The sequence below is a fragment of the Vanellus vanellus genome, assembly GCF_965231255.1.
Source record: "Vanellus vanellus genome assembly, chromosome: 6".
In the NCBI taxonomy this organism is placed as follows: domain Eukaryota; kingdom Metazoa; phylum Chordata; class Aves; order Charadriiformes; family Charadriidae; genus Vanellus; species Vanellus vanellus.
In genome coordinates this window covers 44,530,411-44,557,624 of record NC_138911.1, presented here as the reverse complement: position 1 = coordinate 44,557,624, position 27,214 = coordinate 44,530,411, and the positions used below count along the sequence as shown (strand labels likewise).

The following is a 27,214-nucleotide window of genomic DNA, read 5'->3' as shown; positions in this document are numbered from 1 at the left end:
CATTCACATATCTGTTGTTGTATTTGATTACTTCTGTTAGAAATCTGGGCTCATTTCTAATAGGATTACTTATTTTAAAGGCAGCAAATCTCTCTGGCCTAGTGCATTCTCTCAGTGTCTGTTGTGAAGTTCTTTAATGCACAGTTTAATTTTTATTGGAAAAAAAAAAAAGACACTTTCCCATAAAATAGGGAAATACAGAAAAAACGTTAAGATGCATTTGATTTCAAATATTTTTTAGAGACTTAAGACATTTAACATCTAGCTCACACATACAAAAAAAAAATAATAATCACAAATCACAGAATCACAGCTGTAATTCTTTTTCCATGTCCAGCATGAAAATTATGTGTCCACAGACATGAAGGCGCTAATAAAACTATTGAAGAACTAAAGCCAGACTATGCAGGCTTTTTCTCTAGCAGCCTGTTTTCTCTACCATACGTGATCTAAACACCATTTAGAAAAAACAAAATCAATCTACTACTACAGGCATTATCATCACACTTTACACATTACATCATGTAGTATCACTTCTCTGCTTTGCCAAAAACAGTGCTTTGGAATTCCCAGTTTGACAACAGCACAGGTTTCTTACAGTAAAGATTATTAAAAAGACCAAAATCTCAATTTACCTTTAAAACATGAATTTATATTCTTGCTATTCTCTTGACTCCAAAAGAGAAGCGAAAAATACGCTAAGAGCAAAACCTAGCTAAAGGACCATACAGAAGAAGATCTTGATGTATAGGGCAGGCATGCACAACTAAGGGCATGGGTGCAAGCTTATTCTGCTCTCCACTTCACTCCTGTGAAGACCGGACGGCAAAACAAACAGCAGCAGTGGGACTCCAGTATCATGCAGCATATAAAGCACGTACGATAAAGATGCAACACCAGTAACATAAAATGGACTTCCCTATCAAGTCAGCCTTGACGTGATTACATTTACATCAATCTTGGTAGCATTTTGTAATTCATCTTTAATTTCATTTCCACTAAAAATATTGATATCTGAAAAAAACCCGCCCTGCATATATTCAAGCAGCACACTGCTTGAATCCATTTTGAGGGTATCACTGAAAGAAATGGTGATCTAATTTGACCTTTGCACGTAAGTGTCTTAATATGTTAGAAACAATGTATTAACAGAAGATGTTCTGAATTATCAATCAAAATGTATTAATTTCTAGCTGTCTAGGAAGTAAAATCTTTAATTATCCTGTTTGTGAATGTATTATAGTAATATTCTTAAATGGCAATGTTGTGTATGTCTTACTAAAATTCTATAGCCTAAAATGCTTTGATATCTAAACTATTTTAAAACATTAAAATAGCATTCTAAAAGCAAGCACTCTTTTTCACAAGTACAAGAGTGTATGAAATTTCTGTGTAACCTTGCTGTAAAGAAAAGTTTTAAAAATAGAATTTAAAACAATGCAGCCATTCTTTTCATTTGAGCCAACATTTTTTGAATTCTGTGTCATTGGTTGTTAGCAAGGTCCAGTAAAAATAGATGTTCTTTAAAAGAACATGTGTTTTTATTGGTTCACGCCAGGGCTCTAAAATGCCAACAACTGCAAGTAAGAAACTGGATTTCCTTTTAAAAACATACATAAAAATACTTTTTGGAGCACAGTGAAGAGAAGACATCGTCCAATTCAGTACTGGCAAAAAGGAAATGTTGGATGTATCCTTTAAAGAAATCTGAAAGCTAAAGGAAGTGTTTCATTTTAAATATTATAAATAAGAATGTCTAAATCCTGTTATCCCAAACTTGTGAGAATTCATACTTGGGAAACATTCAAACACAATCCTCTTAAAGTCAGAGACAAAATATTTTGTGCAACACAGGTTGCCTAAACGTCTGACCTGAGGTTTAATTGTGCACTTAAAGAAAGTTCCCATGAATTTAACTTTATGAAAGACAGGCTATTAGTTGAGAAAATGGCTTTTTTACCTCAGGTACTTTGAGTATATCAAGGAATATAAGAGCGTGCGCGCACACACACAAAAAGCCCCAACCAGAAAAAGGTTTCCTCTCTTCTTTCAAACCCTCATGTTTGTTGTCCTCTCTGATTATATTTCCCTCAAAAAGTCTCCTACCTTAGCTAGCCTCATTCAGGTGATAACGTACTTGTTAGGCAGTGAACTTATTTAAGCCTATTCCAAGTGTTCCTTGAGCAACCAACAGTGCCCAACAGTACAGTTTTCACTGCAACATCATCGACTCCCAGCAACAGGCACTCAACCTTCTTTTAACCATACTTCCATACTTCCACAGAGCAACCCAGCTGTGCTCTTCTAAATGCACCCAGTCTTTCCAAACAAATACCCCCATATTCAGCAAAGGACATACCACAGGCAGCTACGACACAAAATGAAAAGCCAAGCAGGTAACCTACCAAAAGGATAAGAAGCAATTCAGGCAGAAAAGAAAGGATAGACAGCAAGTGTACCTTTTCTCCCCTCCCATCTTCTAATTTAAACCATTAGGCTGCCAGTGAGCCAACGAGCATCAGCTAACACGATTCAACAGAATCAGGATGTTTGTGAGAAGCACTGGTTCAACCTGCAGCAGGTGCTGACCCTTTTCAGTCACTATGCAGGTGGGAGGGTTGAAAATGCCACAGGGAAAATCCAGACAAACTGCAAAAAGGAGTGCCTGCTAAAGGGGACAGTGACGGAGAGGTCAAGAAGTGGACCAGGAGAATACCACTGAGTAAAGTCCTTGAGGCTTGACCAGAAAGAGACTGTTGAAAGATGGTCCTAGTTCCAGGTACAAAAAAGGAGTAAAGACAGTTTAGAATGAATTGAGTATTTCAGAAGATAGAAAAATCAATGCAGATAACCACTTAATAGTGTTTGGCCTTTACTAGAAAATGAGGTTGCATTAACATATCAAACATAACTTTAGCACTTGTATAAACAAATCATCTTTAACACGCTGTCAGCTTTTCTGCATTTTCTTCTTCAACTTGTACCTATAACACGTTAACCCAGTGTTAGGGCGCCTGCCATGACTACACAGATTGATTAGTTAGTTTTGATTGTTACTAAACATGATTCTTCAGTGAGGTGTTCTGAAAGCAAAAGGTACAGACATTACACAAGAGTAAAGAAAAATGTGCAAGCCACTGGAGAAGTAACATTAGTAGGGGCAAAGATGGAATACAGCAAAGCAGTAGCACCCAGCAGAGCAACCCCTGCCCCCAACCATTTGGTCCCCCCACGGTTTGTTTATATGAAGACAACACCTATTCCCTGAGGCCTCATGCAGAAGCTTATTTAACTGCGCTACTCAGCTCAATCAGACTGTTCGCGTGCTTTCAAACACGCTACACCAGGGTCCCTGGCTCTCATCTCACTGAACTAGACAGTAACATCAAGTGCATTGCTAATTTTGTCTTTCAGCGCAGATTTGACCCAGTGAAAGGGTACTGTGACACTCCTTAGTTGAGGAAGCAACGGCTAAAGCTGAATATAACAGAAAACCTTAACACTTCCTTACTACACATCCACTCTTGGTGGCTATTTAATCCTGTTACATCTATATTTGCTTTTAATATTACTATATAGCATCCAATGTTTTCCGTCGTCTTTCATTAGAAGGAATCCAAACTAACCCCTCCTGAACTTATGGCAATATGCTAGGGAAAAAAAAGAGTCAACACATTATGCCATTTATATGCTAGGAAAAAAAAAAAAAAAGGAATTGATTTGCCTCTGTTAATACAGATATGAGGGTCAAAGTCTAATGAAACAAATGTACTAGGACTAAGATGAAGCCAGATTCTCCACAAAGTTCTTTCCTGAATTCTGAATTACATTTGATTGTCTCACCCAATTAATACATACAAAAGGTAGTATTTTATGAAAATATATTTGTTCATCTAGAGTCCTTGTCAAAACATACAATGCTTATAATCTTATGAATCAACACTGGCATAAACACACAATACTTCACGGACGAGACTGCTGAAAAAAGGGACAGTATGTAGATGGAGGTACCGCAATGTCCTTGCCATGCTCTTCAACCCCACCTGAAGCCTGGACTATTGGCTGAGCAGGGTCAGTGTGGTGAGGCAGGTGGACCTTTGGTCTGATCTGAGCCCATCCAGTCAGTTTTATGTGGTCTCTGGAGTTTAATAAGAAATCTTGTACATAACCACAGCCTCCCACAAATAGCTTCATTCTGTCATTAAATTTAAGGTAGAATATTTTTATTCAAGCCAGACAAAAATCAAAAGTGAGTGCATAGTCACTTACCATGGGTCTGCCAGTGCATAATTACTTGATTGCATATCAGGGCCTTCACTTTAAGCAGGGAGTACTCTATCATATTCTGTGGACTTTTATGCATGAAGACATTGCTGAACTGGGATCTCAACTACTGAAGTAGAGAGAAATAAAAATAACCTATTTCCTACTAAATAAGCTGGGAAAATGGTTTATGTCCTCCAAATTATGGGAAAGTAGCAGTCCATCTGAATGGCAGATGAACTATTTTCCAACATGCATTTTTTCCTTTATGCATTCTAAACAAAATGCTCATCAGCAAAGTAAATGGCACACCATATCTTGATGGAAAATGCAGAAATACCATTAAAAGATGATCTTATGGGATACCAGGATCCTACTACTACACAGCATAATATTTTCAGCAGTGATAAATTGCAGGTATACTTCGAAATTAGTTAACACATATTCACTGCAATAAACAACTGAAGTACAAATAATTATTCTAGACACCAAACACGAAAAAGATGGAAAAACATGGCTACTTTTTCACCTGTGGAAATGTGAATACAATAAACAACCATGTGAAGCAAACAAAACCAATTCAACTGATTCTTCTCTTATTTTGTTAGTTTGTTCGCCTTTTCTTACTTTGTTTATAATGAACTGCAGTTCAGAATAGCTCCCAGCTCAAAGATGCCGAATGGAATGCAAGTGTTCTCAGTTTGACAGCCCTTCTCTCCCCCTCCCCTCAATATTTTTTTTTTTTTTAAACAGTCTGCCCCTTGTCCCAAATTCATCATGATTTCTGGAGAGGCAAACATCTTGCGCCACTTGGATGCTGCACAACTCTTTCCTTTGCAGACAAAAATAATACCAAAGTCATCCAGTCAAAACACAAACCAACCTTTGGTGTCACTGTGAATTATGTACTTTGAACTGCAGATGTTTGGAAGCACTTATATTTATATAAATAGATTTTATCCTTTTTCTTCTAAAATAATAATTCTAACAGAAATAAAGAAATAAATGAGTTTCTACATAATAATCAGTACAAGGATTTTTCCATTAAATTATAATTTTGAATTAAGGCTTTCTAACCTCTGAAAGAGAAGACTTTCTTCAAAGTTCTGGCAAACCATCAACAAATGTGTTTAAATGATTGTTTATACAATGCCCAACAGCTTAGAACTACTGGGATTTCAAGAAAAAGAAGTGCTTTTGTAGAGCTTAGGCCTCAGAAACATACGCATGTTTAAAAATGTATATTCTATTAGTAAGAGAAACACTTAAATGTAAACACCTTTTTTTTTTTTTTTTTTTTTCTCAGGGAAACGATGTCTTGCTCCATCAGAAGCCATAAAAAGATATGCATCAAAATACAAATGAAACATTTTTGTCTTCCTTGTCACTATAAGCCAGCTGGAACCTGCAGCATTAAGGCAGATAATACGCTGTATACATGACGTGGTTTCCTCCTACCTTTCCTTTCCCCTTCTATTTCTGAACACTTCAAAGTGGAGCAAAGCAAGCTTTCATTAATTTTCATTTGAACAGATAAAGGAACTGTAAGTGCACAGAAAGACGTTCAGAAAAGTCAGACGATAAAGTTGAACTGTTTCCACTCTTCATGTTAACAATCCTTTCATGTGCAGCTATTCAACAGCACCAGGTAGCCCTATGATACTCACCCACCCAACTCCATGTATTCTTACACTTCCTTTCAGTGGTGACATTTCAAAGATCAAGACAAGCTTGATCTACTTCTCAAAGAGCTCAGCACACACAGGCTTTCCTAATCAATGACACTCATTATACAAAATGTGCAAGGAGAAGAAGAGAAAGGAAAACGTGATGGTCTCGAGCTATAGGTGATTCACAGATCATCAGTCAAACATTTATTCACGAGGCTGTACTGGGTCTGAAATTAAGCAAAAACGTGTTCAACTAACCTAAGAGTGTTTTTTTCCCCTAATTGCCTGTCATATATTAATAAGTGACTTCTGTTTTACACAGAAGTCACATTATTAATTCATTTTTTTAATTTCATGCCTGTAAGTCCAATAAGTAATGTATAAATGAAGCATGTAAGCTGATGAGTAGTATGCAAGTATAGTACACGTGTTCACACACATGCCCCGCTGCAGAGTTGTAGAAACACTAGAAACTGGCACAATACAATGAATTGCATATAATTTGCATGTCAGTTATAGTCAAAAGCAAAGGAAATTACCAATACTCCTAAATAATTCAGCAAATGAAAAATACTAATTAAAATTGTATCATAAGAGAGAAAGACCATTCAAGATTCTCTTTTAAAAGCAATGACAAAAAAAAGTAAATCTTTATTAGCTAAATTCTAAATCACCGAGTAAAGATCTGTCAGTACAATAATACTTAGACTAGGATCAGTTTTACTTTCAATGCATGTCAGCTATTCCAGAATACAGATTCAAGAGATGACTTCAGAGTAAAAACTTCTGCGCAGAAAATAATTCAGAGTAACTAACCTCAACATCTTTAAAAATATTTTAAAAATAAAATTACACAACACCGAAGAGGTCTTGGAATAAATTTGCCATTAAAGCAGGTCATGTATTAGTATACTACTTACAAGAGAACCAGAACTGGAACACCCTACTGACTACCTTAAATAACTTCTACCCTGGTTGAGTAGTAAGTAGTACTGCAAGAAAGGTCCCAAAGAAGCCAGTCAGAGCAGCTGAATATTAAAATACTATTCTGATCATCTTTTACTTATGGTCTTAGTATCTGTTTTCCAAGTCAATGCAACTCCCACATACTCATTTACACACTATTTTGCAAGACAACTTTGGTCATTCTAAAATCCAGTGCTAACTACTGTGCGATTCATTAGCACACTGAGCTTTAATATTATGAAATGGGCTACTGCAGTCACAATACTCGGTAAATGCAGATAACCTAATATACCACTGATTTTCTGTCTTCAGTTAGATAGGGACAAATACCTCAGTAGCCAGCCACCTCTTCATCACATGGGCTCAAAAAACAATCACATTTTATTCCTGCAGATTTGTAGATCCTACACATGATCTTTCTAAGATGGAAATATAATCACAGAATCACAGAATGGCTGAGGTTGGAAGGGACCTCTGGAGGTTATATTTCCCAATCCTCCTGCTCAAGCAGGACCACCTAAAGCCAGTTGCCCAGGACCATGACTAGACAGTTTTTGAATCTGTTTAATGAGGAAGAGTATAAAAGGACTATAAAAGACTATGTATTCCTAATAAAAGGAAGGAACACAAATTTCAGAAAGCCATGAACTTTATTTTTACTAGCCATTTTACTTTCTTGTTTTATTTCCCCTCCTTTGTTGTTGAAAGGAGGAAACACAAGTCTTCCCTCTCCAGTTTCTTTAGTCTCTCCCTCCTTAAATGTAGCATCTTTCCTCCTTTCTCTTGCATGGCAGAATGTACACGTAGTCTAATTCTCAATTCTCATCTTGGCCTGTGTGAGGTCCACTCCACTGCACTGTCTCATTTTTGTCTATATTTTTGCTTCATCTTGTTCCCATAAATATTCTCTTTATTATGTGATTCTTTTCAATAACTCTTCTTTAATCACAGTGTTTGGCGATGTTGTAACTCTTGATAAACATTGACTAATCACTTTTTCCAACACTTAAATGAAGTTAGTAAATAAGACTTCCTTGTTTTATGGTATGAAAAATTAGCACAGAAAGTTTAAGAGGCTTTATCAACCGACAGGATCATGTCAGAACTGGGATTACTACACCCAAAACCTTTGCTTTACTGACTTGATCAAATGATATGGAGCTATTGCTTCCCATGGCCACGTGTTTTGCTGGCTCCTCACAAGAATAGTCAGTTCCATTACAACCAGATGGCCTGTGGCCAAGAGACAGCTTGTCAAACATCTGACACAACACACCATGACAGATAGCTGATAATTGGTTTTGTTTAAAGCCTTTCCCCCACCCTCAGTTAATAATCTGCAGCGCTGGTACTCAAAAAAAAAAAAATATAGTAGAATGGAGATAGTGTTGGCTGATACACCTGAGTTTTCAGCCATATAAACTAGTGATGGTGTATGAAAAGGAAAAATTTTAGAAAGAAATATTCCCAGTGCGATCTTCCAATTAGATCTAGAAATTAGGAATCTGATTCTCAGATACATGCAAGGCACTCAGCTGCTGACAGTGGTATGTTTTTAAAAAGTGTAACCTTGTTTAATTGAGCATAACCAATATTAGCTGACAAGAAAACAAAATTTGGTAAACAATCTGTCATTCTAATGAGCTGGTTTTTAAATAATCTTCCATGGATTTTCTTAAAATCCGTATGCAAACAAGACTACTGCCTAAACGTTAAGTTGGCATTTACTGCACAAAAGGACAGGAATACTTCTGGTCCATTTTAAATATGATCACAGTATTTGAGAAAACAGTATCATGCATCACTGTATAGATGCCACAGTTTTTTAATCTCTTTATTCAGATATTGTAATCATGGGATTGCAGTTGTTGCTCGTAGTACACACTATCTGTTTGTCCTGATAAATACTGAACTCTCAACTGAGCCATCAATTGGTTAAGTGGCAGTTCTTCAATTTTTTGTTGTGGAATGTGTTCTCCCAAGACTCCTTTAATGTGTAGTAAAAGCTACTTTAAAGTAGAAACTATAACAAACTAAACCAGCTAACTAGGTAGGTGAAAACACAAAGCTCTGCAGATATGTGAGGGATGAGAAATACTTTTTGAATAAATGACCTGAATCAGTAGTATTTACCCTTTCTCCATGGAAGCAACATGCTTTTTTAGGAAACTTTGGTACTAAACATCACAACTATCTGAAAGCAATATTAATACCAGTGCTTTAACAGTCTGAGAATAAGTGTAAAAACAGAGTAACTAATTATAAATCTTCAAATATTATTATGAAATCAGTTTCTTTCTCATGAATACAGAGATCCAGGTAACAGAAACTATATAAAATTTATATTTCAGACATCTTTTCAAATTTGATCAAATGCACTGAACAGTGGAATAAAAATATTTTTTAAAAATGAGGAAATTAATCAGCTTTGCACAAGCTTAAAATGAATCATACATAGAAGACAAAGACCCCACAGAAAAATGTTTAAGAAAGTAAACAAAAGCTCTGGAAAACTAAAACAAAACAACAGATTTAGAAATTACATATTGCTCAGCTTCAGTAATACTGAGAAATGTCTGTATGATTTTGGTACATGAGTAAGACTTTTCAAATATTAAATAGTGGTTGAATCCGAGGATTTTACCTCTGTAACAAAATTTAGTTTTAGCTTCATTGAACTGTTTTACAGGGATCGATGTGACTAGCTACCCAAATAGATGCGCACTTCTCAAGAGGATTTACCATGCAGCTTTGAATTAACAGCCACCTAAAAGCTTTCATATATGTTACTGAAAGGCAGAAATGCTTAAACCTAAAATCAGCTGCCTTTGACGTGTGCTATTACCAACATTGCTCTCATCCAACTCAAAGCTTCCTGGCAACTCCAACCCTCGTGTAGACGGTAGGACACCCTAAGCAGAAAAAAATTAAGAAAAACACAAAGATAGAAGAATGTTATGACAACTTCTGAAAGCAAAGTGATGGGCCTGCCTGCCAAAACAAACAAAACGGGTAAATGCATGACTACTGCTGAGAAGTGTCTGGATACCATAGAAGACAACACACACGACATAAAGAGAACATGTAATGAGACACACAGCTGCTGGCTAGCCCTGCAGTAGAAAGCAGGCTGATATGACTTTAGCACAAGGGATTAACAAGGATTTTGTTGTTTCTTCTGGGAGGCTGGCACTGGTTGCTTTCATTTTTTCAGTGAGCGTTTCAAGACTAGTTTTGCAGACTGAGATTCAGTTACAGTCCTAACATTTTGATTGTGGACGGCACCTCAAGCAATGAGGCTGAAAAAATGCTTGCAGATTGAGAAAGAATATCTCGTCCCAAAGCTACAGAAGATGAAGGAGGTAAACTCACAGAGAGGGCTGGTGTCCACTACTGTGCTGAACGCAACCCAGCAGAGCTCTTTCAGGCAAAAAAAGAGTGAAATCTATTATTTCCTAACATTGCTGGGACCTGTACTACAATATCTGTCTGAGGTATGAAATTCCTCATCATGATTACAACATGACTTGGAAGGAAATGTTACCTGTTGGTGACAAGTGAGGCAACTAGCAGCAAAGTGCTCATAGCCATTCTCCTGATAACAAAGCTTTACTCTGTTTTTTGGGTTTTATCCCCCAAAAATGTTTTGCATCCCCCAAAATTGTTTATGTTTTGGTAATACTTCTGCAGATAGTAGAGAAAGGTGTTACAGCTAATTAAGAAATAAGCAACTCAGTGTAACTGAAAGATGACCAGTAACTGCAGCAGAACTTTGGTTAACAGATTTACATGTTTACAGATGCTAATTCATTAACTAGAGGTAATATTAAAAATCCCTCCCCTCTTAAAAGATAGCATCAATTCTATGTTACCAACAATATTAAGTATACATGCAGAAGCATTACTGCCAATTACCCTGCATCAGTACGTTACACCAATAAAATATCCTGTAGTTAGCCACTTGTATTCTGTATTTCTGATAACTCCAAAATTGCAAAAAGTTGTCATACTTTTATGATTTAATACTGTTCTTCATCCACAGTTAATTTTTTTGTTATAGCTAAATGTATAATACTTTTTAAACAATCTCAGCTTCTTAAGAGCCTTTACATATTTCTACATATTTGAATTGTCATTTAAAGAAGTATTTTCAATACAAACGTAAACTATAAATCAGAATATGATATTTTGTGCTGACTTTGTGTATACCCACAGCACATGCAACAGTAAATACTTTAAAAACACTACTGAAAAGAATGACAATGAAACACTAACTTCAGAAAGCATTAACAAGTTCCCTGACAACAGCATCTTACAATCACACGCAGATCACACGTAGTAGGAAAGCCTGTCCTTCATTTGCAATAGAGGGTAATGGAAGCTAAATTTTTCTTGTTCTCAAGCAACTCAGCTTGAAAAATAATTAACAGTGAATAAACAGAACATGGACAAGAGGGTAAATCCTAGATACTCACCATCTGAAGCACGAAACAGTAAAGCCATACAACAAACAAATGTAGGTGAACGAGACATAGATAAGTTAATACTACTGTTATCTTTCTTTCATAAAAAGAATATTTATAGATTTTCTTGTTCCCCCCCTTTTTTTTTTTTGCCAGGGCCACTACACATTTCAGACCAGAATATGTAAAATAACTTCAACAAGCCTGAGGACTTCCAGAAATTGATTAATGGCTTCACAACCAAAAAAAAAGGTCACGATGTCCAGACCAAAGCAAGAGGCAAAATTGTTACATGTTCATTGAAGAGCAATTAAAAATCTAGAAAGAAATTGAATAGAATCATAGAATCGTCTAGCTTGGAAGGGTCCTTTGAGATCATCGAGTCCAACATCAACCTAACACTGCCAAAACCACCACTAAACCATGTCCCTAAGTACCATGTCTACCTGTCTTTTAAATACCTCCAGGAATGGTGATTCCATCACTTTCCTGGGCAGCCTGTTCCAATGTTTGATAACCCTTTCTGTGAATAAATTTTTCCTAATATCCAATCTAAACCTCCTCTAGCCACAATCATCCACCATTCTGTTGAAAATGAGTAATCAGCTTATCATCATTACAATAATTTTTCCTTACATCCTCTGTTACTGCCAGACCTAAACTTCCTTACTCACCACCTGTCTTTACAACTTAACACACATGTTGAATCACACGGATGACTGTGGAGGGCATTGCAATGCTGGAAGATAGGTCAATATTTCACTTTAGGGACTCTGGGGGAAAAAAAATCAACAAAAAGCAGGTCTATTAATTCTTCTTAGCTCCATGTCCCACAATATTCTTAGTCAACTACAGATGTTGTGGTAGTGGCACCATCAGCAATATAGTTTGGCTGCTATTCTTTGAAGGTACTCCACTGCCCAATTAAATCCAAAGTTTATATTCTGTGTGTCATTTTATTTGTGATCTATGCTACTAGTTTGAAACCTATTTCTCCTTGCAGGAAACAAGTTCATTTATGTCTTGTAGACAGGTCGAAAATCTTCACCAGAAACGTCTGCATATAAAGTAGTCTAGTAATTTTCAAACTCAAGAGGCTGAATATGAATGTACTGGAATACTTTCTGCAAGAACACCGACAGCTTTTACTTCCCTTTAGCTATTTCTTTTTTTTTTTTTTTTTATAAATCTGATTCTCTTGTTGAAATCATCTCATTTTTATCTTTACTTTCATACAATACACTAGCAGAGCTTTATGTAACTAATTTTAAAAATATTTTCTTGGATTAAATGGATTTTTTCCATTTCTGTACTTAAAAATAATGAAGCTTTGAACTTTTATCTAAAGTTCTCAATGACTCTCAGGAGTTTTCACTGAAGAAACACAATTTGCACACTACTTTGCATGGGGGGTGCAATTTGTAATTTCTCTCACCTGTCTCTACTTCTTATGCTGAGTTTTGCTACATGGACTATCTGAGAACATGAACTGCATCCCCTTTTTCATTAAAACAAACTCAAAGATGCACTCCAGGAACACACCTAGTGCATTCTGAACAAAATGAGTATTCAGTTCATAGGACTTGATAACAGCTAATCCAAAGTAAAAACCAACCAACCAAAAAAAACTCAAACCAAAAAAATGCAACACCCTTCTCCCCCCTGAAACACATTAATGTAGATGTCAGATGCTGAGAACCATTTCATACTCCAGATCTACTCGTATTTGTTCACACTACTTGCTAATACAGACATAATCAACTACAAAGGTGCAACCGTGAACATTCAAGAAGTGGCAAGTGGGTAAAAGCAAGGAGGGAAACGAACACACAGGTCAGACATACTAACCATTTCAGACTCCCCATTAAACGTAAATATGAAACACAAAAATCTTGTTTGTCACCTATCAAAAGAATTTTTATGCAAACTCATCCAGGTATCCAAAATAGCAAAGTATTTTTGCAGAAAGGTTTCTTAGAAAGTTGCCTAAGAAAACCAGCTTTTAATATGAAACACAGATGCTTTTTTTTTTTTTCTAAATTTTCAAGAAAATCAGACATTTTATCCAACAGGTAAGCAAACTGAAATCTGATTCAACTCTTAGTACCTAACTTGAAACTGTGAAGCACTAAGTGCTGTGGACAACTTACTTTAGGTACCTCTACAATAGTTCTGGTACCTATAGAACTTACCGCATGCACGGTCAATCAGCCTCCTCTTCAGAAGGAATACTGTTTGAATTCTGCTTGTATCACATTGGAAAATTTCTCTATCGGTTGTTGTACTGAAACAGGCGATCAATAAGCATACAAAACATTTTTCCTCTCTTCCGTCCTAGGGTTTTGACATTAAATATTTAAATTAATTCTAGAAATTGGTTTGGAAGACTAAGCTGTGTGAACCTAGAGCTTAGCACCATGACAGATGAGTCAAACAGCAATTAATCAAACAAGCTTGCATGCAAATTTACTGTCATTTTCAAAGAGGTGAGGAGTTTCTAGGTACTGAAGAGAAGATGAATGTTCAATTGGAAATTCATTAAAGTTTACAATTAAAGATACAAAGCTTGATCATGCCCTCAAATACTATGCAGACATGTATTTTCTGAATTCTGCACAACACACTGTTTGCAGAGGAACAACAGGTGATTTAACAATGCAAACAATGATGTGTCTCGGGGCATCATTCAGCCAAAACCTTATGGCAGTGAAAAGAAGAAATGTAGCATCAATTAAAAATTTGCTTCAGAAGTTCAAAAAGACAAACCATAATCCCTCTCTTCAAAGAAACATTGCATTAAGATTTACATATTTACTTATACTTAGCATTCATGTACTAAATACAACAGTTCGGTATAGAGCTCCTTAGGGTAATTTCCTTCGGATCCTCCTCTCCCTCCCACTAATGACCTACCAGCTGACCTGCACTACCAGCTGTGAGAAGCATTAACTCAAAAATTATAAGACCTCATGCAACCAAAGCCTCGCTGAAGTCAAACTAAGGAGTAAGCTGCAGAATACTCACTTTCACTAGTGAAATGCTGACTCCAGTGAAATCAAAGGGAGTTTCATGCCCCACTACCAGATGCCTACAGAGAAATCACCACCTCTGCTACATCAATGCAAGAGACCAACTGACTCTACTGAAACAGATGTGTAATGTCTCCAAATCTTCTTCTATCATCCTGTATGAACATCTAACTTCTCCTTCAGCTTTCTTAATGCCTTGAGAACTGAGAGTTGCATACAGTGATCAAAGAAAACAGCACACCATGATGAAAGATTAAACAGGTGTTATTCTTTTGGGGAACATTCTACACAAATAAGAAAACCCAACATAAGATATCAAGAGGATTCTGTTTGGCCAATTTACTCTCTATTTTAGTCCCTAGTGGACTACAATTCCTACTTCAGAAGAAAAAATTACTTTATACATCTTCTGAACGTAGCCAAATATTTAACTGAGTATTCCCCTGGAAAATATTCATGCTCCAGCTAGCACAAATGTATCTGAGGTAGAAAGTCAGAGCATACCTAATCATCTCAGAAAGTAAAGAATTATTATAATTTTCAAGCTGGGTTTGATTTTAGAAGAAGTAAGCAGCCAAATAGGGAAGAGCCTGCCCTTTTCTGAGATGCAAAGAATTCTTGATGCTCTTCAGTATCATTCCCAATAGTTTTACTCCATGCCTCCCAACTACAGCAGTCACTAGCTCTGTTTGCCGCTTTGAAAATTCTGTAATCGGTGAGATTCACTTGGTTTATTCTGAGAAGCAGCAAAGAAAACATAGATTTAACCATGTTCAGTATAACATGGACTTCCTAAAACATGGATTTAGTCAAAATTTCAAAGGATTATCTTTATTTAGGAACACAGGAAATGAAATGTGACATTATAAAGCACCATTCCAGTGCAACACAATCAAATGGAAAATACATTAAAAAAAAAAAAAAGGCTAGTCACAACAATTGCTTGTATAACTTGGCTTTTTGTGATCTTATTTCAGGATCCCTTTTACTCAGCATTACCTCCAAAGAAGAGACATCTGTGAGGTTCACCTGAGGCCACTAATGTGAATACCAATAAAACGGACAACCATTTCTTCAACTCCTGTTTCTTTTCTTCTGCAGCCACAGTCATTATTTTATTACATATCCCTATTGCTTTCTCTCAGGACTTGGACTAAATTTGCAGGGCAAAAGGGGCATCTTGCTCATGTCTCTCTGTTAAATCATCCTGCTGGCAAGTAATTTCCCCATGCCCATTCCTCTGCTAGTTCTCAGAAAAAAGCACTGCAAATGAGGGCAACAGGAACTTGCTGTTGCCTGCCCAAAGAAAACCAGCCACAAGAGTGAACCAGCATGGTCCTTAGATCCTCAAATTACATAAACATCCCCTTTACCTTCACTTTCCTCCTCAAATAAGCCTGTGACCAAAATAATCAGCACCCTACAGCAGCTGCCTGGTTCGCAAACAACTGTGAATACAGTGTCCTACCTTTCCTTTTCCTGTTCCCAAATATCAGTGGCAAAAGGGAAAAGGCAGCAGAGGAAGCATGCTGGCAGAGTGGCTAAGAGGACACTGTCAAATGTGCTCCTGCCACCCAAGAACTCGATCAGTATCCTTAACCAGGAAGTGTCAAAAGGCACCAAAACACAGAGTTTAAAACCAAACTACCAATTCAAATTACTAAAAATAACACCCCAAACTGTTGTTTGAGTTATCCTAAGATAAGAGAGTCATGAGGCATTGTAACCAGTCACCTGAGTTTTCCCCAATTAAAGGCCCAAGATTTGTAATTAATTTTTTTCATTTACATATGCTTTTGTTGTTTTTACATTTCATACAGCTCTTGGGTTTATTACTTCAGCAAGACCTGTTCACTCATGTGTGCTGAGAATGCCTTAATGCTCTGTGAATCACAGATAATACCGAGCTCTACACCTTATTTGGTGTAAAAGGAGGGAAATTGCTTGAGCAGAATGTAAAAAAAAAAGTTAGCAAGAAGCTGGCTTGTTGTAACTACAGTCATTTACCAGTTACTAGTCATTAGTCGAAACTGATAATGATGGGCAGTCAAGCATAGTGCTTCTCATCTTTGTTTTCAATGACGATGAACTGCTGCCTGCTGCCAAACAGTGCCTCAAAATGGAGAAAGGTACTTAAACTTGCCTCAGATGAGCAACTGGGTGCATGCCAATTTTTTACATGAACAGTCATAAGCATGTTCCTGCACAGCAGGATGTGATCAAACTATTCAAAGCTGTAAAACCAGGTTTGCTTGCCAGTTATGTTATTGCTTCAAGATCAGTGTATTACAGACGATACTTTGCCAGCCGTGAAACCACTCTTTTTCCTTAACAACAAGTTCTACACCTTTAATATTTAAAACTCTGTATAGAACTGACTGTTCCCAATTAAAAAAAAAATGCACAAAATGAAAGTTAGGACTGAAAACATATCAAACACATGTACTCCTGAACTATAAGCCATCTCTTACTTAGCTTCAAAAAATCACTTCCTTCAAGCTGTGCCAATTAAAAGGTCCCCTTTCTGCTCTAAACCAGAAGAAAAGTAATTGTAATGACTTATTCAAGTCCTCAGCTTCAGCTGTGAACCCTGTAACATATTAACATTCCTGTCCATAAGGTGTGATGTGGTTAATAGGTGGTTGCTAGTTTGAGACATTGCACTGTATTGCCTCCTGCTGGAAACCACTTCTTTAAAGTATTTTATGAAGATCACACAATGGGACTGTGCCATATGTAATCTTTATTAAATATCTGTCACTAATTGGATTACTCAAGCAAGGAAGATTTTTGAAGAAAGGCAGAACTGTAGCACAACCAACTGGACAAATAAGTTTTTTCCTTGAACGGGTTAAGTCAAACCTGAACATTACAGACAAGAAACTGATGTTTTATTTCTCATGACAGTCAGCATCTTTCTCCATTTTCCTTTCAAAGAATCAGTCATAAAATAGACTCAGACTCCCCAGTATAACACAATATCTGTTCACTAACAAACATATCTTAGCAAATACAACCAAACAGTTGAGTTTGTTTTTTTAAGGGGGTTGGTACAGGAGAAGATGGATGTCAATGTTTAGCCACGCTTTAGTTGTTTGGTTTTTATTCACTTGAAAATACATACTAAAAGTAGTATCAAATATTTGAGTTTATACCATTTTATTTGTTTTCACACATACAAAAAGTAGTTTGCATATTTGCTCAGCAATCTAGTGAATGATCTAAGATTACATACACATGCACAGCTCAATACAGTGATAGAAGTACCTCTATCTGCTTCCTAGTAAGAAGCAACATTGACATTTGAGATCTCAAAAAAATATGCAGAAGTTCCTGGGTGTTACGGCTCAAAAAAACATTTTCATGACCCTTCCAAGACACGGGCAGTTGTCTTCATTTTTTGAAGAATAAAAAAATTATTCAAGTAAAATTCAAATAGAAGAATCGCAACTAGCTAACCATTGTCAAGTAGGCTGCAACAGCAGTCCAGTTAAATGCAACTGGATACAATAACTACCAGAAAAAGTATTGCAAAACTGCATTTCAAAGACTAGCTGAAAGTAATCTGTATTTACTTGGTCATAGGAAATGCACAGTTTATAGAATGTTCATTCTCCAGGAATGTAACCTATTCCTTACTTGAAGTCAAAGCTATGTGTTCAAGCTGTGAAGGCTTTTGTGTTATTGTTTCTAACTGAGAAAAATCAGAAATCCTACAAGTAAAACCCCAAAAGCTCGATACTACTTATTTCACTGTGCTCAATTGTCAAATGCCAGGCTATTGTGAAGAAGACAATAAGGGTAACGGATGCTGCTTCATTAAGCACAACTGGTCCAAACCCTTATTATCATATGGGCAGTTCTGTCATATGGAACCGGTTGTGGTGGTCACTCAGATGACATTGCTGTCTCCAGCACCGCACAAGAGGAAGCAGGAACAGAGTAACACAGTGTTCGCACAATGCGTCCTGAAGCATTTAGCTTCCGTTGCCCAGTGACCTCTGAACTTTAAAAATGCTTTTTCCAGAGGATTGCCACAGCATGCTAAGTTCACTTTATTTATGCTTTGTTTCAGCCTGTTCTCATCAATCCCCCCTCATATTTGATGTCACCTCCACCAAAAAGAAAAGATTTTAACTTGCAGATGTTATGAATGCCTGAGGCGACCTCAGATCTTACTTCCAATAATTTGCATTTGTTATGCTAAGCATATACATCCCCTGAATTATATCTAGTCCCTTTGTGGTCTAATGTAGGAATCCCTCTCCTATTGTTCTTGCTGTTAGCACTGTAATAACTACCGCTATTGCAATGTTAACAAAAGACTACTAATAATTCAAGTACGGTACGAATTCCCAAGGAATCACCAAGTGAGAAATGCAGGTTGAAATGGTAGCTTCAATTCCAAGGATCTATTTTCTAGATTCAAGAGTTACAGCCATAAAAGCGTCACACGTGAAAACACAACACATGCCCAACAGAGCTCTATTAATAATAATTAATTTAAAACAATGGTATTATAAATTGCAAAGAGTATCACAACAGTACAGCTTAATACCAAATATTTAAATTTTCATTTGCCAAGGATTTATCATTTTATTAATTTATTTTTTCAGCTGCACTATCTACTTAACATTACCTGTGCTTTTTGCCAACAGGCCTAAAGATGGTTTTGCTAGCTGTGGCACTTGAGCCATTACTATATAAAATAATTATCTTTATTAATTTCCAAGCTGATTACTTGGAAAAGATAACCCCTTAAACAGGCAGCTTAAAAATCAGTTCAATTAAAATGTATATTAAAATTCCCTACAACGATATGCTTCTGACATTCATAAAAGTTTCATGGTCTAAGTATGCCTGAAAGTCCCTTTCAACAAAGAAGCAAAAACTGACAAAACAAAAATAAAAATATCAAAAGATCCTTCTCTTTTTCTGAAAGCTTTCCTTTTATAAGCTGCTCACTTTTATATGCCCGGTACAAAGAAGAAAGAACATAAACTTTTGGCAGGACTGTTGGATGCTTCCCAGTAGCTATGCTGCTCATCAGTACTATAAAAGCAAAAGAAAGTAGACTGAAAAAGTAAAGTTCCAACATTAACACCTTCCAACATTAACATCCTTTGCAGTCCATACTGAATAGACAGACACACAAAATATTTTAAGCACCAGGCAGATGCGGCTTTCAATGTTAAAAGTAGGAGAGAATGCAAAAACAACAATTGCAAAAAAGTGAAAATTACAGGGTGGGTAGAAGACTCTCTTACCAGGAGACTTCTCAATACAGCATAAATTCAATCAACTTTATCAATACCACCCAAGATCACAAACCTGACTTTAATAGAAATTAGTTAGATGTGGGCTAACTTTGGTAACTCACATTAAAAATCTAAATTTTCAATATTGGAAGACTCAGATGAAATTTCTTGCCTGGGATGACAGGAGTTTCATCCAGTCTAAAATCTTGTGTTTTCCCAGGATATATATCCCCTACTTGGATGACTTCTCCCTACAGCCTGTTCCTATTGAGCTAAATCTAGGTTGAAATCCAGGAAAGAAAACTGTGAGGAAAACCAAAACAACAGAAAAACTTTTCCATGAGATGGGAAAAGCAAGGGGACTCTCTTCGTGGTGAAAAGAATGAAGACAATATTGTTCTGTGAAAATATGAAATTGCAGGGAATGAGTATCTGAGCAGAAAAAGGACCTCAGCTTCTTTCAAGTCATGTAGCAGAAACGTAAGACTTTGAGAGTCAAGGACCACGTGTTGATTTTTATCTCCTGAATGTAAAGCAACAAAGGGATGAACTGCTTGCATTGTTGCATGCAGTACCATTATCTTCCTTTAATGTATATTTTTGATACTTATAACCCTTTACAAATCCTTGAGACCCAGTTACCTGTCGTCCAATGCATTACACCAATGCAGCATACTGCAAAACTAAGCCCTTGATAGCTTTTTTGATTGGTCAATACACTGAAAACTACTTTGTTTTAAAAAAGGAGACAGTTAATGATCAGGTACAAAAACCACAAAAATAACTTTTCTCATGAAACGCATTGAGATCATTTCAATGGCCACTACTACCATGAAGAAACAGTTGAACATTAATCAGCCATTTACTGCAAGGCCTCTCTTTGAGATTTTCAACAGAGAAAAGTAAATGAAATAATTTTGTCCCCAGAAAGTAAAGCAGGAAAAAAAAAAAAGAGAGAAAAAAGAAAAAAAAAAAAAGAAAAAAAAGAAAAAAAGAAATTTGGTATTGAGTGATTATATACTTGTAGAGACTTACTTGAGACAAAGCAGCATCCCGTTGTTCTATTACTGCATTCATTTCCTCAGCTATTATTTTCTTTTTACGTTCTTTGGTCCTGTGTATTCGATTCAGAATTATAGCTCCATTCTTCAGTATATCTATCCCTGTGTCTGCATTGTTTATTCTGTTCAGTAATTCCTGTAATGTCTACCAACAGCATTATATGTTAGTCAGACATGAAGTTTTAATATATTTTATTTAATATAGGGTTTTAATTAATAGGCACATGTGAATTGTAAATTGACTGAGTGAAGTTATTGAATTTTCATATTGCAGCAAAGATGTACATTATTAGTGTGTCAATTCTTCTTTTTCCCACATCTTAGTTCTTGAAACCCACTCAATTGAACTTAAGCCTCTAAGATATAAGACTGACATCAAGAAATCTCCTCAGAGAATGGCTTACCATGTCATTTTCTTCAGGGTTAATATTTTCTAGCCTAGAAAAAAGGGACACAGAAAGCCTGATCAGTAGCATTTCCTTAGTGCAGCAAAATGAGTTCGCTTTTTAAATCTTTAGAACCTCAAGTAATTTCATTCTACTAGTCTTTAGAGTCAACCATGACACTGAACATATTAAAGTGCCACCTGCTCGACTCCATCTTTCAATAATGCTCCATATCTTCAGCACTGACTTCAGACTGTTAAGTTATTAATGTTTACTGCTATATATGACTACAAGGATCAATTGTTCATATGTGCTTAGATGAAGAAAGTTCCCCAGCGATAGAAATGACGGATGCTCTTATTTTATTTATTTCTGGGCTTACAACTTTTACCTGACGTTGTATTTTTGTTGTTTTTACTGCATCCCAGATGAAACAGGGCAGGACTTTCGTGGAGATTTTTTCCATTTTAAAGTAATTCTTTTTCTACCTCTCTCTTCCAAAATGAGGAAAAAACACAGTTGAAGTTTCCTTAAAAATATTTTGATTTTATATCTTGCATAAAATAGAAAGCTAATTCAGTTCTCTGCAAGTCCCTTATTTAATTCTGGAACATCCCCCCCCCACACACACACACACCTTCCCCCACTTTTAGTTCAACAGAACATATATTGACCTGTCAAATATAAAGGTAATATGAGGAATTTAGTCATACAGCATTGAACACTGGCTGTGCAAAACCAGTGAGTGATAGCACAAAAATCTAATAAATAAGGCAGTATGCATTTTATTTTACTTAAGGTTAGTTATATGGACAGCATACTATTTAAAACACCTATGTATATTTTGAAATGGAAGACACCTCTCTTCTTGGAAAATGAGCATATTAAAGTTACCTTACTACCCCATTGCTACTTGCTTAATGGTGACTTCTACTAAAAGTAGGTCTGTCACTAGCTATGATATTTTAAAAGATAGATATAGTACCATTAATTATCTACTAAACAGCAACAAACACACGTTTTTTAAACAGTGCTGTGACAGTTGGTGCTCTGAAGCCAAGATTTTAGCTAGCAAACATCATAGAGTACTTGACAGCACACTTAACACCTTTTACTTTAAAGCATTAGTTTCACCAGGTAACAGTACATAAGGCATAGTAAATCAAACAGTACAGAAATTAATTCTTTAAAAAATAAATAAATTCAGAATGTACTAGCAGTGTACAACAGCTGGTATATTTATATGGAATTCACAAGCAGTAACTACTCCAACATATGCAGTCAGCATCAGAACTAAACAAAACAAAGTAAAAGCTAACCTTAGCTGGGTTTGACTTGTATTAACAAAGTAACACAAACCATAGAGTAACAAACATATTATAAGTCCAGATTCTCAGAACTGGCTCCTTGACTTGTCTCTTTGTAGAGTTCCTGCTTTAGGTTTTTACATTGCCCTAAGTGCCACTTCATGTGGGACTTAAAAATGGATCTCCGGCTAGTTTGTATTCACAATGAAAGGAACGGTATTTGTCAAAGTAAATTGGCATGACTGACCCAGCTTCTCCAGAGGACTTCTACCCTGCTAAAAGTGTGGGTCAACAAAATGACCCAGCCAACCAACAGGCTGGGTAAGCAAGACACCTTAGGGAGAAATGGGGGTGGAAAAAAGTACAGGAACTTCAACGGTAAGTGTAGCTGTACACTTACCACTTACACACCATACCACTGCCACACGGGATCTGCTTGTAGGTGTACATACATCTCCTTAGGTGACGGGATTTTTTGAAAAGCAGCATCCAGAGTTGTGTATTTGCCCTGCTGCTTCTTCCGGTGCTGTGCACAGGCAATAAGTGACCCTTAGATCTCTCATGGTCCAAGGATTCCTCTTCCCCCCAGTTCTACGCACATTCTGCTACTGTAACCCCTAGGGCCAACAGGACTGAAAGAATTTTGGTTGTTATAGTTAAATAATAACAACAGAATTGCTCCAGCTGCTAATTTAAAGAAAGCATTAAAGTGTTTGATAAAGGTTGGCAGGCTGTTCAATATTGCCCTCTGGTAAAGATCTCTGATTGGAGTAAGTCCAAAGCAGATGGAAGGAGCAACCTGCACTCTAAAACTTGATGAATGTTGCACAGGTAGACAACGTTCTTTAAAAAAACCCCAAACTTTTATGTATTCCCCATCTGAGATGGAGAACTTGACCTTTTGAACAACCAGCTTCAGGAAGAAAATATTAAGGGTGGTAGTTGGAAAAGTTCCAAGATTCCAGAAGAAACTCCAAAATTAAATAAAATAAAGGAAGTCCCTCATGGCTCATCCCATCATCTCTGCTCCTTCCAAAGGATTAGCAGAGTGGTGAGATGAACTCAAAAAAAATTTCCATTCAGCCTCAGTAATAAACTACTTAGAATAACGAGGCTGAGAAAAGTAATTTCTTCATTGGGTTGACTATGCTTCTCAGAATGCAGCATCTCAATTTGACTCTTCTCAGTCACAGTCCTGGCTTGCTCCTCCCATTGCAAAATGCCAGACATCCAGGAAGATACAGAAATGCGTGTTTTGCCACCTCAGCTGAGATGTTACCACAGCTAGTAAAGATGCCCAACATTCTGAAAAGCCTGAGTGCTGGAATCTTGGCTCCACTCAACCATTTCTTGTTTGCAAGGTGTATGGCTGCATGAATAACCATCCTGTAAGCTTAGAATAAGTGGACCAGACGAAAAGCAAGCAGCTGAGCCTGATGGAGGCAATCCTACCTTCTTGGTTCTGTGATGCTCAAGGATTTCAAAAACAGCAAAGAATTTTTTAACAAAAAACACCCACCGCACTCCACCCACCCCACTCCCCACCCCCCAGTAATCACAACAGGAAATGTGTCCCTGTACCATACCATTGCTCTTTTTGGAAGAAACATCACATTATCTAGAAGGTGCTGTCACACAGAGCACTGATATGGGTCAGGAAAGAGCTGTGGTCAGCTTGACCTTGGTCAGGTTGCACACACGGATGCAGTCGCTGGGAGCTGAGGTAATACTGAATATAAATCGGTGGAACAGAGCAAGTTTCTTATGTTGTCTGATATGGCTTAATAAATTCCTATCAAACTTGCAGTTTGGCTGAATGGGTAGCAAGGTAAGGAAAGAGGCAGGTATTAAGACATCTGATGCAGCAAACGTGATGATTACTTGAACATACGAGTTTTTCTCGTTTTCAGGGGATTACACATGGCAATCAATGTCCAGTAATTCATTACCAGTAAGTACTTGCTGCATGGACAACTAACAAACTTTAACAAACTTTACAGTGGGAACAAATGCAGCTTTTGGGCTCTCTGCCTTTGTTGTGTTTGTCAAGTAGGATTTTTCTTTTACTGCTCTGATGACTGACACTGAAACTATCAATGAAAATAAAAGCACATAACATTTTTCAGAACCCTTTAGCAACATCTTTGTGCCCTATGGGAGGCATAAGCATGCTTGGGATCTGCCTAAGGATTTTATTCATGTCCAGGACGCCCTCAGTGACAGGTCACACAGCACCCACAATCGCACAATGTGAAAGACTTGGGCATGACTCTGCCCAACGAGCTGCCATTGCCACAGTCAGTCTCTGTAATGCAGAACAGGAGATCCTGGAAAATACTGGCAAGGACAATTCTTTTGAATTAAATTTGTTTTTGTGCCCAGTCTTGTGTACTGGTGTTGGCTGTCATGACAGCAAATATTACACAGAAGCCTGACATGCACCCTTGCAGAATATATAGGAAAAGACACTAGCTACAGACAATGGCTCACCGGTTTAGGCAAAGAGGAATGTATATCAGGTATTGAACCAACAGTAGTTGGTTGGCTCATCACAATTTTTACCTCGTTGGGTTGGTGTTCTCCACAGAGAAATCTCCTATGCCAATTCTGAGACTGTGAATGGCTCTCTATAAAGCATGAGAAAGAGCACCCAAGTGGATGACAGCAACAACAATTGCTATTCTCTATAGAATAGCAACAAGGTATAATAGCTTGGTTCCAAGCTATCAGCCAAGGGAGTTACTGACTCTCTCCTTGGAGCAAGTACCTTTTTTGTCATTACCATTACCTTCTGCAATGACAGGTTTTGGGGAAGGTAGTATGCATATTCTCCAAGAAATGGAGTTTCTTCTCTTTTCTCATCCTTATGCTTGAAACTGAGTTGGTCTTCCAGTACATGAGTGAAGCAGACAGAATGGGCTGAAGGGAAAACAAGTGATGGTGTTCTGACGGATTCATGTGTGCCAAGACCTGCCACATGTGTGTCTATGTTTCCACTGCAGAAAAAGCAGCAATATGCCTCTCACACACTTAATTACCTGTGATTTCTTCCAGAAAACGAAAAGTCAATGATTAGGTCTGTCGACCAGAATAATTAATTTGCTGCAGGACTTGAGTGCTTTAACCCCAAAGATCTTGAGTTTATGCTAACAGCTTATACATAGTTACATTTGATTTTTGGGGCCACACAAAACTTTCTTGCTTTCTTTATTCTTGGAACATAGAAAATTAGAAGAGTGACAGAGGAAATTGGAAAGACTGGAGTAAGGCTCACAGTCATGATGCCTCTTATGTGAATGTAAGGCATTTGTCATCTCCTCAGAGATTGCTGCTCAAAGCAAGATTTCAGATGCACGTACTCCTAGAATGGGCTCTGTAGAGACATTTACTCTAACAAATTGTGCACTAGTTTTTGTGGGAATGGAATCTCCTAATCTTGCTGTTGAGTCATACTTACAGGCTGTCACAAACTCTAGCAACTTGCAAACTGCACAGAGTAATAGTGCTCAAACTACATGCAGAATGTTGAAATTTATTTAGATAACAAAAATACTCAAAAGAAGGCGACTGGTTTTCTGCCATAAAGAGGAAAGAGTGTTCTTACTAGAATCAATTATTTAAAACATAATTGCCTGCCATTTAGTTAACTAACAACTGCACCTATTAGTCTCCTACCATGAAAAACTTCTGTTTGCTTCATATTTCTCTTGGTAGAAAAATTGGAGAAATTTCTCAGCCACTCTAGACTTCAGGGCCTACCCTTTGGGGGACTACCATAGATGGTAACCAAGATGATCACAGCTCAGACGGAGAAGGATTACATGGAGAGGCAAATTGTAGCTTCAAAGCTAGTTATATCACAAAGGGAGAAAATAAACTGTTCTTGATCTTCCTCTCCTGACTTAACAGTTTTGTTTAATGTGAGATTGTCTATTTCTGTTGTGCTAACATGGCATACATAAAACTCCATGAAGTATTAATTATACCCTTATTGCCTCATAAACTGTTTCTAAACTAAAGATAAGAAAAAAAACATATATTTTTAGTACATCACCCACATCATTAGTAGAAATTTTTACTAAAGAAAATGTCCAGTGGGCTTAAAGGCTTGATTGATTTCCTATACATTACAACTTCTGACTGACATTCTGGTACTCCATGTCAAAAGATCCCTATAAAATGTCACATTTGTCTTATTTGTCCCTGAATAAATCAATACCGAAGCTTTTGATTATATTTTTAATTTTTGTGATCAAAATTATTCACCTTGCTCTCAGTCTCCAGAGAAAAATACAGTCTTATAGGATGGCTAACAAATTAACCAATAGCACAGTAAGACTAGCACTAACCTGGTATTTCATCATGGAGAAGTTTGTGCTAAGTTTTCCTATATAACCACTGTCGAGCAGTTTGTGACAGTCACAGACTGACACAACAACCTTTTTGCACAGGGCAGGATATGTATACTTACTCTTTGAGAGACTCTTCTAAACGCTGGACTCGTCGAAATGCTTCATCTCTCTCTTCATTGGCTAACCTAAGCCTTGCCATGACAGCCTCATCACGTTCCCGTTGAGCAGAATAAACTTCTTCCACCAAAGCTGCAAAAGTAACCAGTGTGTTTAACAAATAAGTTTGACCGGGAAAAACACTTTTAGATGCACTTACATGGGCCTTCGCCAGCATCTCCTAAAACCAACATTTCTCCACTGACCTCGGATTACTCTGGATAAGGTCTATAATACTCTTCAGACACAACACTAAATTGCCGTTGATTGCTAAAACGAATACTTTAAGGAATGAAATAAAGC

At 37.0% G+C, this 27,214-nt stretch overlaps 1 protein-coding gene across 1 annotated transcript in view; it reads right to left on the bottom strand.

The window, feature by feature from the left end:
- Positions 1 to 27,214, bottom strand: part of MIPOL1 (mirror-image polydactyly 1) — a 156,064-nt gene that overhangs the window by 97,350 nt on the left and 31,500 nt on the right. The window contains exons 5-7 of the mRNA XM_082485888.1: positions 26,875 to 27,004; positions 21,115 to 21,148; positions 20,685 to 20,855 (exon numbers count right to left, since the gene is read on the bottom strand). Of these exons, the coding sequence (XP_082342014.1) occupies positions 20,685 to 20,855; positions 21,115 to 21,148; positions 26,875 to 27,004 (335 nt within the window). The remainder of the gene's footprint in view (positions 1 to 20,684; positions 20,856 to 21,114; positions 21,149 to 26,874; positions 27,005 to 27,214) is intronic.